The sequence below is a fragment of the Schistocerca cancellata genome, chromosome 11 (assembly GCF_023864275.1).
Source record: "Schistocerca cancellata isolate TAMUIC-IGC-003103 chromosome 11, iqSchCanc2.1, whole genome shotgun sequence".
Classification (NCBI taxonomy): Eukaryota; Metazoa; Arthropoda; class Insecta; order Orthoptera; family Acrididae; genus Schistocerca; species Schistocerca cancellata.
The window spans coordinates 12,551,647-12,569,970 of NC_064636.1; the positions used below are offsets into that span (position 1 = coordinate 12,551,647).

At 42.7% G+C, this 18,324-nt stretch overlaps 1 protein-coding gene across 1 annotated transcript in view; it reads right to left on the reverse strand.

Moving 5' to 3' along the window:
* Positions 1 to 18,324, reverse strand: part of LOC126108819 (neuralized-like protein 4) — a 339,970-nt gene that overhangs the window by 258,649 nt on the left and 62,997 nt on the right. Inside the window, exon 3 of the mRNA XM_049914183.1 lies at positions 16,512 to 16,625. Within this exon, the coding sequence (XP_049770140.1) occupies positions 16,512 to 16,625 (114 nt within the window). The remainder of the gene's footprint in view (positions 1 to 16,511; positions 16,626 to 18,324) is intronic.

The following is an 18,324-nucleotide window of genomic DNA, read 5'->3' on the forward strand; positions in this document are numbered from 1 at the left end:
AACGACACCCCTGCTGGACATACGGGGCTATACTTTCCTGACCCGAGGCATGATGACTCGTTAACAGAATGTGTCTCGAGCACGCAATTAACCTCAGAATGTGGGAGCATAATGACTGCTACTGACTTCACTCTTCTTCTGAACATAAGTAAATATTCTTTTAAGGATTTTTAAACAGCGGTTCGAAAACTGTAATGTCTGCTGCCGGCACGAGCACACACCTTACCAGACATGGCTGAGGCGACAGCTGAACGAGTGTAGAGAGAGCTCAGTATCGGGAATGCCCACTTTATACCGTTTCAAACAAGTAACAATGACGCACTAGTGCCTAGAGTGACATTAACGGTCGAACACTAGACGAAACAGCTCGTGTAAATTTCTCGAGGTCTACGTGAATAACGAGCATCTCGTACGTGTCGGGCTGAAAACGAGGACACTGCCTCTCTCTTTCCCGCAGTCTCGTACTGCCTGTTGTCTCGGGGACAATGTGGTTAGTGTAAATAAATTAAATAGGGTTTATTAACCAGAAGCAATCTGTACTGTCTGAAGTAGGTAACCGTACATCACGCAGATGCGTTTCTGAGTATCTTTTAAATCTTACACTCACTTTCGAACTTTTACTCCTACACACTGGAACAGCCGGAGTTTTCGAATCCCGTAAACTGTCATTGGGACAAAAACATCCCATCTTAGTATTTTTAAGGTTCGGTACCTCAACTGCTGGAAATGAAACCTTCACAGAACAGCCATGTTGTCCACGTGTCTGCCTATCCGACAGCTGAGAACCCATTTACTCGGGAACAGACAGCTGTATAGAGTTGGCATTTGTGTCACATACTGAGATCTACGGTCCCTTAGCAATGTAAAAAAATTAACCTTCTAAGTCAATGCACTCAAAAGATACGGCCATTCGTGCTGCGTACTTAAATACTCGAAAATTCACTCGTCAGAATCTACGGGGTCCTTCTCGTTGGCCTAGGATACTGAAATTTGGCAAGAATTAAGGTTTCACTGTAAAACTAAAGGGGGAAAAATCAGAAAATTGTTAATCCGTAATTATATCACGTGACAAAAAAAATTTTGTTTGGTCACTTATTATGAGACTGTCCCTCTGTCCATCTGTTAGTACCCCCTTTTCTCAGGAAAAAGGAACACGTATCAAGTTGAAATTTCTGTCTCTTATTACAGTTTACGGTCCCTCAGCAGTGTAATAAATGTAAGCTAAGTCAATCCACTCAAAAGACACAGTGACTTATGTCACATACTTCGACACTCTCACGTACTCACTAATCAAAACGTGCAGGATACTTCCTGCTGACCTAGAATTATAAAATTTGACAAGTAGTAACGTTTTACAGAACAAGCAAAGCAAAAAAAATCTGAATATTATTAATTTGTAATTCTATAACACAACAGAAATATGTCTTTATTACCTGACTATCAAGATTAATACATTCTCAAAAGTCTCTGAATTCCCAGGACCAATAGTTTGTCAATACTAATATCAATAACAGATTAAAGTCATCGAGATTCTCGATTTCCGGGACGCACGAGTTTTGCTGTAACAAATAGTCACTCTGATGGTCTGTTATTTTGCTTTAATTCAAAACACTGAATATTTTCTAATTATTTTTCCTAATCAAATAAAATATGGAAATACATGAACACTGTTTGTGGTAGCACAACGAAATCTCAAATTTTTATAAAGATACAGTCAAGCCGAAAAGTTTTCCGTACAAAATAACTTTTCTACATGTGAGTGAGAAGAGGGAACGCAGAATCCTCTTGTTACCACAGCCTAAAACTGGTCTGCACTTTGATAGACAGTATCTACAAGTAAACATCACAGTGTAAACGATGGCAGCCAATCACAGAATATTTCAGGGGAACAATTTAAAAAAAAATTGTTTCAAAGCCCCAGTCAAATCTTCACCAGTTTTCTCCTAGAGTAACTTCAGCTGTCCCTACACAACCCAATTTGCCCGCCTTTCAGAACTCCAGCAGTTCTGTCCGAAGCTGTCGGCAAGACACGCTTTCAGCCCTCTGCCAAAGTCGCTAGCAAGTTCGCACTGTCGGTTTAGCCGAAGAGTGAGTGCGGGAGGCGGGTCACACGTGCGGACACTGGAGGGTTCCTGGGGCAGAACTCCGCCACTTCTCCCTCACTCGTTATCGAGCCTTCGAGCAGAACACACGCCTTTCTCCGAAGGCACAGCCTCCGTCTCCACACCGCACGACCCTCTGCCGACAGAACTCGGCACGAACCGCCTCCTCTCCCACTGCCCACTTTCTTCGGTTTGTCTGATCGTACGGACTGATCTATACCTGGTTAACTTCCTACTCTACGTGCACCCCCTGTATCCCGTATACTGTAATACAGGGTGCCCAAAAACACCGACGAGCTTTAAGGAGAGATTCATTACACCACAACAAGAAAAAAGTGTAGTGTAAACATTAGCTTTAAAATGCATAACTTAGAGAGCTTTAAGCACTTGGTCATCTTCACTAGAGTAAACGACGTTCCTTCTACTGAACGAGAGTTTATAGCTCTTACAGGGTGTATATGTGGACAAAGAAAAAAGAATTCCCGGATTTTTCCCGGTTGAAAATACACATTCTCCCGGGTGAAAATACACTTTTTCCGAGTTAAGTGGCAGTATACTCTTCCTCAGCACTGTACATCCTTTGAATGTTTATGGTTTTATATACCGACTTAGAATTTCCCAGCACTTTAGACAACGAAACTCCTGGGAAGGGGGGGGCATGTATGCTGCATATTTTCGTATCACGAAGGTATAAATTTGAATTCCACCAAACACCGCATGTTACTTCCCGAAGCACTGAAGTCGAGATTGCGACGCGCTTTTGTAAGCCAGTCATAGCTCATGTCACGTGATCTCGCCAGCTGATGACAGCACAGGACACGTGATGTAGTCAGCCAATAGCAAGATCACTCCTAAGTAGAGTGAACACACAAATAAGGAAAGTTAATGGTTTAAATTAAGATACATCACACAAATGTGCCAGTAAAATGTTTAGTAACGACGTAAATGTCTGATCTGGGCTCTAAATTCTTCTAAATGGTTGTCCTCAAAGACTTTATTTTTAAATGGAGTCAAACGCTTTGTGATTTAAGAAACTCATCGTACATAGTTCATCTTGCGCAAAAGGAAATTTGCTTTGAATGTAATGCTTTTCAAACCACCGTTCGCAATATTTTCCCGCCACCTGATAGAAATAGATTCGTTTCAGCAGTTGCAAGAGCGCCCCAGATAACAGGTGTCACCTCACTTGCGCAGCTACGATGACGCAGGAAGCCCGTATGTTCGTACGTGTAAAACATTAAAAGATCTCACATTATGTCACAAAAGATACAAGATAACAGAGGATACTCAAAGAGCATCGGAAATTTGTGAACCACACTAAAATGCATAATTTGGTTTAAGTGCACATTCGTATGTCCATATTCGGATGTAACTTTTCTTGGAGTACCAGTGTTGTATTATCCCATGTTTGGTTCTTTATTATGGTATAATGCCATACATGCACTTTAAATGTAGCAAACAGTTGAAACCCGCCAAGAGTGTGAAATTAAACACTTCGTTTCAAATAAATTTACTGCCTCAGCAGAAAAGATTAAAAGCGAAATCTCTTTAGCAAGTCGACAAAAATAACTTAATTGTTGTGCAAGGCGATTAATGCTTGAATATCAGAAAAGTGGAAATAAAATCTGAAACTAATAACATATTTTAGCCTTCCGTTACTAAGCGAACGTATTTTAATTCATTTGATAGCTCCCGGCCACAAAAATCCGTTTCATCATAATTTAACATGAGAGCAATAAACGAAGATGAAACAACAAAATCACTGAACCTAAACACGGGTCATGTGGAGACGACCCACCTCCCCACCACAACTCTGATTGCTCTGTGCATCAGCCCCAGATTTACTGTATTTCTGAACTGGGGCAATATTAGGTAGTGGCGCCCAGCCACACTTCTGTAACCAGAAGTGGGACAAGGTATAACTCATACGCGACTATACTGCGCATGCGCAAAAGCCCACCCGCAACTGCTCAAACAACTCCAATTCAAACAGTTGTCACGTCACGCTCATCGGAGGCAATGTGTTGTTATGTAGCATTGCATAGTCTTCCTAAGCCTTCGACACACTGTGCTGTTGGCAGACACTTGTATAAGCACTGTGTTTTGTTGTTGTGTACGGCGTATTTCCTTTGCAACTTAAGTTTTATTTTCGTTTGTTTCCCCTCGTTCATGTTTTGTTGCTGCAGTATTATTCTGCAGAAGAGGGATACAGTAATATAATTTGTTGGAGTATTGGTTCTTAGCAGTCAAATTCAAAAAAATTTAACTGAAAACCAAAACAATGAAAAATTTCCAGAATTATAAACAATTCCCGGGTTTTTCCCGGTTTTCTCCCCAATGAAAAAATTCCCGGGTTTTTCCCAGAGCTCCCGGTTCATATACACCCTGTCTTTAAGTTACGCACTTTAGAGCCCACATTTACCAGACCTTTTTTTCTCGATTCGGCATAAGGAACTTGTCTGTAAAGCTTGTCGGTGTTTTTTGGTACACACTGTATAAGCTCCGTATTTGTCCAAATTTCCAGTTCCATTTTTTAACATCGGCCTCTGACACCCACTCAAGAGCCCTCACTGTTCGACCACCTGTTCACCTGTCTGTGTAAGTAAATCCATTCCTTTTAAGTACCTACGCATCGTCGTCATCTGTAGACTGAGCTTTACAATCTGTGCCGATACAGGAAAGTGTAACAACAAATTCGCTGCAACCCCGTTTGTCACAAGAAGCACACCTATACGAAGTCTTCCCTTCCTCGCAAGGTTTTCGCACCCCGCAGCTACGGAATCCACCTACGCCTGATGATTCGACGTGATCATCTACATCTACATCTGCATCTGCATCTACAAGCATACTCTGGAAAACACAGTTAAGAGACTGGCAGAGGGTTCATCGAACCACCTTCACAATTCTCTATTATTCCAATCTCGTATAGCACGAGGAAAGAATGAACACCGATATTTTTCCGTACGAGCTCCAATTTCCCTTATTTTATCGTGATGATCGTTCCTCCCTATGTAGGTCGGTGTCAACAAAATACTTTTGCATTCGGAGGAGAAAGTTGGCGATTGGAATTTCGTGAGAAGATTCTGTTGCAACGAAAAATGCTTTTCTTTTAATGATTTCCAGCCCAAATCCTGTATCATTTCTGTGACACTCTCTGCCCATATTTTGCGATAATGCAAAACGTGCTGCCTTTCTTTGTACTTTTTCCATGTACTACGTCAGTCCTATCTGGTGAGGATCCCACGCTGCACAGCAGTATTCTAAAAGAGGACGGATAAGCGTAGTATAGGCAGTCTCCTTAGCAGATCTGTTACATTTTCTAAGTGTCCTGCCAATAAAACGCAGTCTTTGGTTAGCCTACCCCACAACATTTTCTATGTGTTCCTTCCAATTTAAATTGTTTGTAATTGTAATACCTAGATATTTAGTTGAATTTACGGCATTTAGATTAGACCGATTTATTGCGTTATCGTTATTTAGGGTCAACTGCCACTTTTTGCACCATTCAGATATCTTTTCTAAATCGTTTTGCAGTTTGTTTTGATCTTCTGATGACTTTATTAGTCAATAAACGACAGCGTCGTCTGAAGACGGCTGCTCAGATTGTCTCCCAAATCATTTCTACAGATAAGGAACAGCAAAGGGCCTATAACACTACCTTGGCAAATGCCAGAAATCACTTCTGTTTTACTTGATGACTTTCCGTCAATTACTACGAACTGTGACTCTGACAGGGAATCACAAATCCAGTCACATAACTGAGACAATAGTCCACATGTACGCAATTTCACTATGAGCCGCTTGTGTGGTACAGTGTCAAAAGCTTTCTGGAAATCCAGGAATACAGAATTGAATCGAAGTGAAATCCCTTGTCAATAGCACTCAGCACTTCATGTGAATAAAGAGCTAGTTGTGTTTCACAAGAACGATCCTTTCTAAATTCGTGTCGACCGTGTATCAATAGAACGTTTTCTCGGAGGTAATTCATAATGTGCGAACACAATATACGTTCTAAAATCCTGCTGCAAATCGACGTTAACGATATGGGCCTGTATCTTAGTGGATTACTTCTACCACCTTTCTCGAATATTGGTGTGACCTGTGCAACTTTCCAGTCTTCGGGTACAGACCTCTCGTCAAGTGAACGGCTGTGTACGATTGTTAAGTACGGAGCTAATGCATCGGCATACTCCGAAAGGAACCTAATTGGTATACAGTCTGGACCAGAAGACTTGCTTTTATTAAGTGATTTAAGTTGCTTCACTACTCAGAGGTATTTACTTCTAGAGCTCTGATCCTGGTTTCTGTACGGTTTGTTCCTCACATCATAAATGCTATAGTAAGCATTCAGAATGAATCGCCTAAAGCTCACATTGCAAATATTGCGGAAATGAAAAGTGGTGTCAATGTGCGGTTTTTGCAGAACGGATTGATAGTCACGGGCTCTTATCGACAGACTGTAATAATACTTAGAAAGTGTATTTTTTGTGTAAACGTACACTTTTTTTTAATGGACCAATGCCTATAGTGATTAGTAAACTAAAGAGAAGGGTAAATCAGAATGCCAGTGACGTTTGTCGCAGTATTCTAGTGCGAGTCGTTTATGAGATGCAGTGTTTTGAAAAGTCCCCACACTGACACCTGTATGACCCCTTTGGTAGCGCACACAACAGAACAGTACGAGTGCACACACTAGTTATGTGGATTCTGACCAGTAACGAGACAACAGACCACCGCAGCTCGTGTTCAGCGCTACTACCGGCAGTAGGAATACAACCTTCCAGTCCGGTACGGGACGGGATGACTGCTGCACACGTGGTAGCATTTCAGCGGAGGTGTCCGAGCAGGCTGCAGTAATACGTCGTTCCGCACCGTCGGGTTTAGTCGGTATGTCCTCGTAGACGGGGTCTCTCGCTTTACCCACAGAAATTAGTCTACGGGCGTCAAATTTGGGGAAACGGGTCAGCAAAAATAGGGGCCTCTGCGTCCGATCCGACGATTTGGAAACAGTTTGTGAAGACTGTAGTAGGAGGGCATTTTGAAAAGTAAAGATACGATGGCTCGCAGTCCTTAAATACAACATTTATTTAGAAAACATCAGTTGCATCTTATTAACTGGATTACTTTGTATTTTTCAACATAATCACCCCCGTTATCCAAACATTTGTTAAGTCGGTGCACAAGCTTTTGTATCCCACAGTCATAGAAGGTTGCCGCTGTAACTGTACTGTGAATACCGCGCCTCCGCCAATACAAAGATATAATTTACGATCGCACTTGCAGAAGAGCGCTGCGCCAGCGACCGATTTTTATAAATAATTTTGTCCTTTTTTTTACTTTTGCGTAGGTGTTTGTTTTTAACAACTAACTGATTACTCTCTTGTCTTCATACGTTCAAGATGTGTATTTTTCGGCGCTGTGTTAAATACGCTTTTAAGTGGAAATTAAAACTATATTACGAAACAAAGTTATTTCGGTAGTGATTCAAAATGCTTATCGCCAAATTTATAAATTAATCCTGACAGCGACAACTTAAAGAAATTTTCATCACACGGGAAACAAGAGGACCAGCAAACAATGAGAAAAAGGACATCCTACAAGAAAATTAAGATGTATTCCAGACACAGCCACGAAGACTATATTATAATAAATACTACGTTTCTAACAGAATTACAAGGTAAATTTCAACTTATTTCTGATGCTATTTGCTTACAGTCGCTTTTTGTAGTGTTGCCGACCCGGTCTGCCATTCACGGTCAAATTACAGCACTATCTCAATCAGTAATACGAACTCCGCCTTATCCGTAACTTATTCCATCAAAATTTAAAACCCAATCAGATTTTCTATTTTGTATTTTCACGGCAGAACCCCGAGGAAAGGAAACACTACACCGCCTGTTTTCGGAACCACATTTCAACTTCATCTTTGATCTCTTCATCGTCGTAGAATGATTTTCCACCGAGGCGTGACTTCAGGCAACGGAAGACACGGGAGTCTGTGGGCGCAAGGTCCGGGCTGTATGGCGGATGGTCCAATACGTCCAATTTGAATTTTTTGAGCAGTGCTTCGGTTACGAGCACTGTGTGAGGCCGAGCGTTGTCACGAAGCGAGCGGACTCCACTTGTCAGCATTCCCCTGCTTTTGTTTTGAATTGCCCTTCGATGATGTTTCAACGTCTGGCAATATGCAGCAGCATTAATTGTCGTTCGAGGAGGCATAAATTCCAACAGAAGAACGCCTTGTCTGTCCCAAAAACCAGAAGCCACGATATTCTTCACTGAAATCGACGTTTTGCATTTCTTGGAATTTGGTGAATCCAAATGACTCCATTATATTGACTGTTACTTGGATTCAGGTGTATGGTGATAAATATACCAAGGAGACTAAGTCCTTTCTGGTTCTGCCTTCCTCTGAACCCACTATCCAACATGCTAAATAATACAAATTATGGATATATTATTACTGGAACATACCAACACAAAATCACACATTTGCTATAGATGGATGACCTAAAACTACTGGCAGCAACAAATCAACAACTCAACCAATTACTAAAGATAACAGAAGTATTCAGCAATGATATAAATATGGCTTTCGGAACAGACAAATGTAAGAAAAATAGCACAATCAAGGGAAAACACACTAAACAAGAAGATTACATATTGGATAACCACAGCGACTGCATAGAAGCGATGGAAAAACAGATGCCTCTAAATATCTAGGATACAGACAAAAAATAGGAATAGATAATACAAATACTAAAGAAGAACTAAAAGAAACATATAGACAAAGACTAACAAAAATACTGAAAACAGAATTGACAGCAAGAAACAAGACAAAAGCTATAAATACTTATGCTATACCAATATTGACCTACTCATTTGGAGTAGTGAAATGGAGTAACACAGACCTAGAAGCACTCAATACACTTACACGTTCACAATGCCACAAATATAGAATACATCACATACATTCAGCAACAGAAAGATTCACATTAAGCAGAAAGGAAGGTGGAAGGGGATTTATAGATATAAAAAACCTACATTATGGACAGGTAGACAATTTAAGAAAATTCTTTATAGAACGAGCAGAAACTAGCAAAATACACAAAGCAATCACTCATATAAATAAATCTGCTACACCACTGCAATTTCATAACCACTTCTACAACCCTTTAGACCACACAACATCAACAGATACGAAGAAAGTAAATTGGAAAAAGAAAACACTACATGGCAAGCACCCGTATCATCTAACACAGCCACAAATCGATCAAGACGCATCCAACACGTGGCTAAGAAAAAGCAATATATACAGTGAGATGGGAGGATTCGTGATTGCAATACAGGATAAAACAATAAACACCAGATATTACAGCAAGCATATTATTAAAGATCCCAATACCACAACAGATAAATGCAGACTTTGTAAACAACAAATAGAAACAGTACATCACGTCACAAGCGGATGAACAATACTAGCAAATACATAATACCCCAGAAGACATGACAATGTAGCAAAAATAATAAATCAACAGCTTGCCTTACAACATAAACTTATAAAAAAACACGTTCCCACATACAAGTATGCACCACAAAATGTACTGGAGAATGATGAATACAGGGCTATTACAAATGATTGAAGCGATTTCATAAATTCACTGTAGCTCCATTCATTGACATATGGTCACGACACACTACAGATACATAGAAAAACTCATAAAGTTTTGTTCGGCTGAAGCCGCACTTCAAGTTTCTGCCGCCAGAGCGCTTGAGAGCGCAGTGAGACAAAATGGCGACAGGAGCCGAGAAAGCGTATGTCGTGCTCGAAATGCACTCACATCAGTCAGTCATAACAGTGTAACGACACATCAGGACGAAGTTCAACAAAGATCCACCAACTGCTAACTCCATTCGGCGATGGTATGCGCAGTTTAAAGCTTCTGGATGCCTCTGTAAGGGGAAATCAACGGGTCGGCCTGCAGTGAGCGAAGAAACGGTTGAACGCGTGCGGGCAAGTTTCACGCGTAGCCCGCGGAAGTCGACGAATAAAGCAAGCAGGAAGCTAAACGTACCACAGCCGACGGTTTGGAAAATCTTACGGAAAACGCTAAAGCAGAAGCCTTACCGTTTACAATTGCTACAAGCCCTGACACCCGATGACAAAGTCAAACGCATTGAATTTTCGGCACGGTTGCAACAGCTCGTGGAAGAGGATGCGTTCAGTGCGAAACTTGTTTTCAGTGATGAAGCAACATTTTTTCTTAATGGTGAAGTGAACAGACACAATGTGCGAATCTTGGCGGTAGAGAATCCTCACGCATTCGTGCAGCAAATTCGCAATTCACCAAAAGTTAACGTGTTTTGTGCAATCTCACGGTTTAAAGTTTACAGCCCCCTTTTCTTCTGCAAAAAAAAAAGTTACAGGACACGTGTATCTGGACATGCTGGAAAATTGGCTCATGCCACAACTGGAGACCGACAGCGCCGACTTCATCTTTCAACAGGATGGTGCTACACTGCACTTCCATCGTGATGTTCGGCATTTCTTAAACAGGATATTGGAAAACCAATGGTTTGGTCGTGGTGGAGATCGTGTTCAGCAATTCGTGTCATGGCCTCCACGTTCTCCCGACTTAACCCCATGTGATTTCTTTCTGTGGGGTTATGTGAAAGATCCTCCCCATGAACCATGGACCTTGCCGTTGGTGGGGAGGCTTGCGTGCCTCAGCGATACAGATAGCCGTACCGTAGGTACAACCACAACGGAGAGGTATCTGTTGAGAGGCCAGACCAACGTGTGGTTCCTGAAGAGGGGCAGCAGCCTTTTCAGTAGTTGCAAGGGCAACAGTCTGGATGATTGACTGATCTGGCCTTGTAACAACAACCAAAACGGCCTTGCTGTGCTGGTACTGCGAACGGCTGAAAGCAAGGGGAAACTACGGCCGTAATTTTTCCCGAGGGCATGCAGCTTTACTGTATGATTAAATGATGATGGCGTCCTCTTGGGTAAAATATTCCGGAGGTAAAATAGTCCCCCATTCGGATCTCCGTGCGGGGACTACTCAAGAGGATGTCGTTATCAGGAGAAAGAAAACTGGCATTCTACGGATCGGAGCGTGGAATGTCAGATCCCTTAATCGGGCAGGTAGGTTAGAAAATTTAAAAAGGGAAATGGATAGGTTAAAGTTAGATATAGTGCGAATTAGTGAAGATCGGTGGCAGGAGGAACAAGACTTCTGGTCAAGTGACTACAGGGTTATAAACACAAAGTCAAATAGGGGTAATGCAGGAGTAGGTTTAATAATGAATAGGAAAATAGGAATGCGGGTAAGCTACTACAAACAGCACAGTGAACGCATTATTGTGGCCAAGATAGATACAAAGCCCACACCTACTACAGTAGTACAAGTTTATATGCCAACTAGCTCTGCAGATGACGAAGAAATTGAAGAAATGTATGATGAAATAAAAGATATTATTCAGATAGTGAAAGGAGACGAAAATTTAATAGTCATGGGTGACTGGAATTCGAGTGTAGGAAAAGGGAGAGAAGGAAACATAGTAGGTGAATATGGATTGGGGCTAAGAAATGAAAGAGGAAGCCGCCTGGTAGAATTTTGCACAGAGCACAACTTAATCATAGCTAACACTTGGTTTAAGAATCATGATAGAAGGTTGTATACATGGAAGAACCCTGGAGATACTAAAAGGTATCAGATAGATTATACACTCCTGGAAATGGAAAAAAGAACACATTGACACCGGTGTGTCAGACCCACCATACTTGCTCCGGACACTGCGAGAGGGCTGTACAAGCAATGATCACACGCACGGCATAGCGGACACACCAGGAACCACGGTGTTGGCCGTCGAATGGCGCTAGCTGCGCAGCATTTGTGCACCGCCGCCGTCAGTGTCAGCCAGTTTGCCGTGGCATACGGAGCTCCATCGCAGTCTTTAACACTGGTACCATGCCGCGACAGCGTAGACGTGAACCGTATGTGCAGTTGACGGACTTTGAGCGAGGGCGTATAGTGGGCATGCGGGAGGCCGGGTGGACGTACCGCCGAATTGCTCAACACGTGGCGCGTGAGGTCTCCACAGTACATCGATGTTGTCGCCAGTGGTCGGCGGAAGGTGCACGTGCCCGTCGACCTAGGACCGGAGCGCAGCGACGCACGGATGCACGCCAAGACCGTAGGATCCTACGCAGTGCCGTAGGGGACCGCACCGCCACTTCCCAGCAAATTAGGGACACTGTTGCTCCTGGGGTATCGGCGAGGACCATTCGCAACCGTCTCCATGAAGCTGGGCTACGGTCCCGCACACCATTAGGCCGTCTTCCGCTCACGCCCCAACATCGTGCAGCCCGCCTCCAGTGGTGTCGCGACAGGCGTGAATGGAGGGACAAATGGAGACGTGTCGTCTTCAGCGATGAGAGTCGCTTCTGCCTTGGTGCCAATGATGGTCGTATGCGTGTTTGGCGCCGTGCAGGTGAGCGCCACAATCAGGACTGCATACGACCGAGGCACACAGGGCCAACACCCGGCATCATGGTGTGGGGAGCGATCTCCTACACTGGCCGTACACCACTGGTGATCGTCGAGGGGACACTGAATAGTGCACGGTACATCCAAACCGTCATCGAACCCATCGTTCTACCATTCCTAGACCGGCAAGGGAACTTGCTGTTCCAACAGGACAATGCACGTCCGCATGTATCCCGTGCCACCCAACGTGCTCTAGAAGGTGTAAGTCAACTACCCTGGCCAGCAAGATCTCCGGATCTGTCCGCCATTGAGCATGTTTGGGACTGGATGAAGCGTCGTCTCACGCGGTCTGCACGTCCAGCACGAACGCTGGTCCAACTGAGGCGCCAGGTGGAAATGGCATGGCAAGCCGTTCCACAGGACTACATCCAGCATCTCTACGATCGTCTCCATGGGAGAATAGCAGCCTGCATTGCTGCGAAAGGTGGATATACACTGTACTAGTGCCGACATTGTGCATGCTCTGTTGCCTGTGTCTATGTGCCTGTGGTTCTGTCAGTGTGATCATGTGATGTATCTGACCCCAGGAATGTGTCAATAAAGTTTCCCCTTCCTGGGACAATGAATTCACGGTGTTCTTATTTCAATTTCCAGGAGTGTATAATGGTAAGACGGAGATTTAGGAACCAGGTTTTAAATTGTAAGACATTTCCAGGGGCAGATGTGGACTCTGACCACAATCTATTGGTTATGACCTGTAGATTAAAACTGAAGAAACTGCAAAAAGGTGGGAACTTAAGGAGATGGGACCTGGATAAACTGAAAGAACCAGAGGTTGTACAGCGTTTCAGGGAGAGCATAAGGGAACAATTGACAGGAATGGGGGAAAGAAATACAGTAGAAGAAGAATGGGTAGCTTTGAGGGATGAAGTAGTGAAGGCAGCAGAGGATGAAGTAGGTAAAAAGACGAGGGCTAGTAGAAACCCTTGGGTAACAGAAGAAATATTGAATTTAATTGATGAAAGGAGAAAATATAAAAATGCAGTAAATGAAGCAGGCAAAAAAGAATACAAAAATGAGATCGACAGGAAGTGCAAAGTTGCTAAGCAGGGATGGCTAGAGGACAAATGTAAGGATGTAGAGGCTTATCTCACTAGGGGTAAGATAGATACTGCCTACAGGAAAATTAAAGAGACCTTTGGAGATAAGAGAACCACTTGTATGAACATCAAGAGCTCAGATGGAAACCCAGTTCTAAGCAAAGAAGGGAAAGCAGAAAGGTGGAAGGAGTATATAGAGGGTCTATACAAGGGCGATGCACTTGAGGACAATATTATGGAAATGGAAGAGGATGTAGATGAAGATGAAATGGGAGATACGATACTGCGTGAAGAGTTTGACAGAGCACTGAAAGACCTGAGTCGAAACAAGACCCCCGGAGTAGACAACATTCCATTAGAACTACTGACGGCCTTGGGAGAGCCAGTCCTGACAAAACTGTACCATCTGGTGAGCAAGATGTATGAAACAGGCAAAATACCCTCAGACTTCAAGAAGAATATAATAATTCCAATCCCAAAGAAAGCATGTGTTGACAAATGTGAAAATTACCGGACAATCAGCTTAATAAGCCACAGCTGCAAAGTACTAACACGAATTCTTTACAGACGAATGGAAAAACTAGTAGCAGCCGACCTCGGGGAAGATCAGTTTGGATTCTGTAGAAATACTGAAACACGTGAGGCAATACTGACCTTACGACTAATCTTAGAAGAAAGATTAAGGAAAGGCAAACCTACGTTTCTAGCATTTGTAGACTTAGATAAAGCTTTTGACAATGTTGACTGGAATACTCTCTTTCAAATTCTAAAGGTGGCAGGGGTAAAATACAGGGAGCGAAAATCTATTTACAATTTGTACAGAAACCAGATGGCAGTTATAAGAGTCGAGGGACATGAAAGGGAAGCAGTGGTTGGGAAGGGAGTAAGACAGGGTTGTAGCCTCTCCCCGATGTTATTCAATCTGTATATTGAGCAAGCAGTAAAGGAAACAAAAGAAAAATTCAGAGTAGGTATTAAAATCCATGGAGAAGAAATAAAAACTTTGAGGTTCGCCGATGACATTGTAATTCTGTCAGAGACAGCAAAGGACTTGGAAGAGCAGTTGAACGGAATGGATGGTGTCTTGAAGGGTGGATATAAGATGAACATCAACAAAAGCAAAACGAGGATAATGGAATGTAGTCGAATTAAGTCGGGTGATGCTGAGGGAATTAGATTAGAAAATGAGACACTTAAAGTAGTAAAGGAGTTTTGCTATTTGGGGAGCAAAATAACTGATGATGGTCGAAGTAGAGAGGATATTGAATGTAGACTGGCAATGGCAAGGAAAGCGTTTCTGAAGAAGAGAAATTTGTTAACATCGAGTATAGATTTAAGTGTCAGGAAGTCATTTCTGAAAGTATTTGTATGGAGTGTAGCCATGTATGGAAGTGAAACATGGACGGTAAATAGTTTGGACAAGAAGAGAATAGAAGCTTCTGAAATGTGGTGCTACAGAAGAATGCTGAAGATTAGACGGGTAGATCACATAACTAATGAGGAAGTATTGAATAGGATTGGGGAGAAGAGAAGTTTGTGGCACAACTTGACCAGAAGAAGGGATCGGTTGGTGGGACATGTTCTGAGGCATCAAGGGATCACCAATTTAGTATTGGAGGGCAGCGTGGAGGGTAAAAATCGTAGGGGGAGACCAAGAGATGAATACACTAAGCAGATTCAGAAGGATGTAGGTTGCAGTAGGTACTGGGAGATGAAGTTTGCACAGGATAGAGTAGCATGGAGAGCTACATCAAACCAGTCTCAGGACTGAAGACTACAACAACAACAAGAACAACAACAACAACAACAACAACAACAACATGTGAAAGATTCAGTGTTTAAACCTCCTTTACCAAGAAACGTGCCAGAACTGCGAGCTCGCATCAACGATGCTTTCGAACTCATTGATGGAGACATGCTGCGCCGAGTGTGGGAGGAACTTGATTATCGGCTTGATGTCTGCCGAATCACTAAAGTGGCACATATCGAACATTTGTGAATGCCTAAAAAAACTTTGAGTTTTTGTATGTGTGTGCAAAGCATTGTGAAAATATCTCAAATAATAAAGTTATTGTAAAGCTGTGAAATTGCTTCAATCATTTGTAATAACCCTGTACAAATTATACTGGAACAGAACCATTATAACAGATAAAACAACACCACATATCAAACCTGACATCATACTCACCAATAAAAATAAGAAATTAATACAACTAATCGAAATATCCATACCCAATAAAACAAATATACAGAAGAAAATAGGAGAAAAAATTGAAAAATACATCCAACTGGCTGAGGAAGTCAAGGACATGTGGCATCAGGATAAAGTTGACATTATAGCAATTATACTATCAACTTTGGGAGTCATACCACACAATATCCACCAGTACATCAATGCAATACAACTACATCCAAACTTATATATACAACTAAAGAAATCCGTAATTATTGATACGTGTTCAACTACCTGATAGTTCCTAAATGCAATGTAACGTATACTATGCAGTTAAAAGGAAGTCACGCTAGATCAAGGTCCGCGTCACTTTCCATTTTTAACCAGACATAACGTCTGAGAAAGGAAAGAATAATAATAATAATAATAATAATAACAATAATAATAATAATAATAATAATAGATATGTGGTAAAAGCATAATTTATCTCACTTTCTGAAGAAGAAGAAGATGATGATAATTAAGGGAGAGATACTTCACATTTCAAATTTATTACTTTTGTTGGGGACGTTGCATTTCAGCTTCACAAATGAAATCAGAGAACGTACACATCATATCAGCCAGTGAAAAATATTCAGCTCACCTCTGAGGTACGCATAACCCCGACGCAGTCACCTTCAGACAGCTTCTCCAAGTCTTCGCCATACACCTCCACGATAGACTGGCCGTCTTTGAGCACTGAAGTCCCTGACAGAATCTGCAACCAAAAAGGCCAGGCTACAGCGCCACTATACCATATTACATACACTGACAAAAACTGCCACAAATAATGCAGAAACATGTGTTAGAACACGAGATAACTGCAAAAAACTGGTTCACATTCAATGAAAAGTAAATTAAATGACATTTAGGGGCAGCTAGTATCATTTATTTTAAGATACACAATCATAATAATAATAATAATAATAATAATAATAATAACAATAACACAATCATAATAATAATAATAATAATAATAATAATAATAATAATAATAATAATAATACACACATCAAAAAGAGTTTTGCATCAACCCGGTAACCAGAAGCCCTGAAGACAGACATTGAATGTGGATATTGTATCACAGACACACTCCCTTTGACTCTTCAGAGATATCACTAAACCGTGACAGCAGCTACCAGCTGGACAGTGCACGGAATCCCATCATCTCCACGATTTGCTCCAATCGAAGACGACAGAGTGCGTCCACGGCTGTGGCAATCAGCAACGCAAAGATGTAACAACCATGCACAAGCAGTGCCTCTGTGATGAAGGGGGTCCAAGAGCCGATCAGTTCCAGTCATTCCACAGGAAGGAGATACATGGCTCGTGTTGTCCATAGGTCCACCGTGCCTAGACGGACAATACTGCAGTTAGATTGCTGTCCGCATCATTAATTTGTGCCAGGAAGGGCTCTCAACAAGGGAAGTGTCCAGGCGTCTCTGAGTGAACCAAAGCGATGTTCTTCGGACACGGAGGAGATACAGAGAGACAGGAACTGTCGATGACATGCCTCGCTCAGGCCGCCCGAGGGCTACTACTGCAGTGGATGACCGCTGCCTACGGATTATGGCTCGGAGGAGCCCTGACAGCAACCAAACCACGTTGAATAATGCTTTTGTGCAGCCACAGGACGTCGTGTTACGAATCAAACTGTGTGCAATAGGCTGCACAATGCCCAACTTCACTCCCGATGTCCTTGGCAAGGTCCATCTTTGCAACCATGACACGGTGCAGTGCGGTACAGATGGGCCCAACCACATACCGAATGGACCGCTCAGAACTGGCATCTTCACCGATGAGTGTCGCACATGCCTTCAACCGGACAATCGTCGGAGACGTGTTTGGAGGCAACCCGTTCAGCCTGAACGCCTTAGACACACTGTGTAGCAAGTGCAGCGAGGTGGAGGTTCCCTGCTGTTTTGGGGTGGCATTATGTGGGGCCGGTGTAGGCCGCTGGTGGTCACGGAAGGTGCCGTAATGGCTGTATGACACGTGAATGCCATCCTCCGACCCACAGTGCAACCGTATCGGCAGCATATTATAAAGACATTTGCCTTCATGGACAACAATTCGTGCCCCCATTGTGCACATCTTGTGAATGACTTCCTTCAGGATAACAACATCGCTCAACTAGAGTGGCCAGCATGGTCTCCAGACATGAAGCCTACCAAACATGCCTGGGATAGAATTAAAAGGGCTGTTTATGGACAATGTGACCCACCAACCACTCTGAGGGATCTATGTCGAATTGCCATTGAGGAGTGGGACAATGTGGGCCAACAGTGCCTTGATGAACTTGTGGATAGTATGCCATGACAAACACAGGCATGCATCAATGCAAGAGGACGTGCTGATGGGTATTAGAGGTACTGGTGTGTACAGCAATCTGGACCACCACCTCTGCTGGTCTGTTT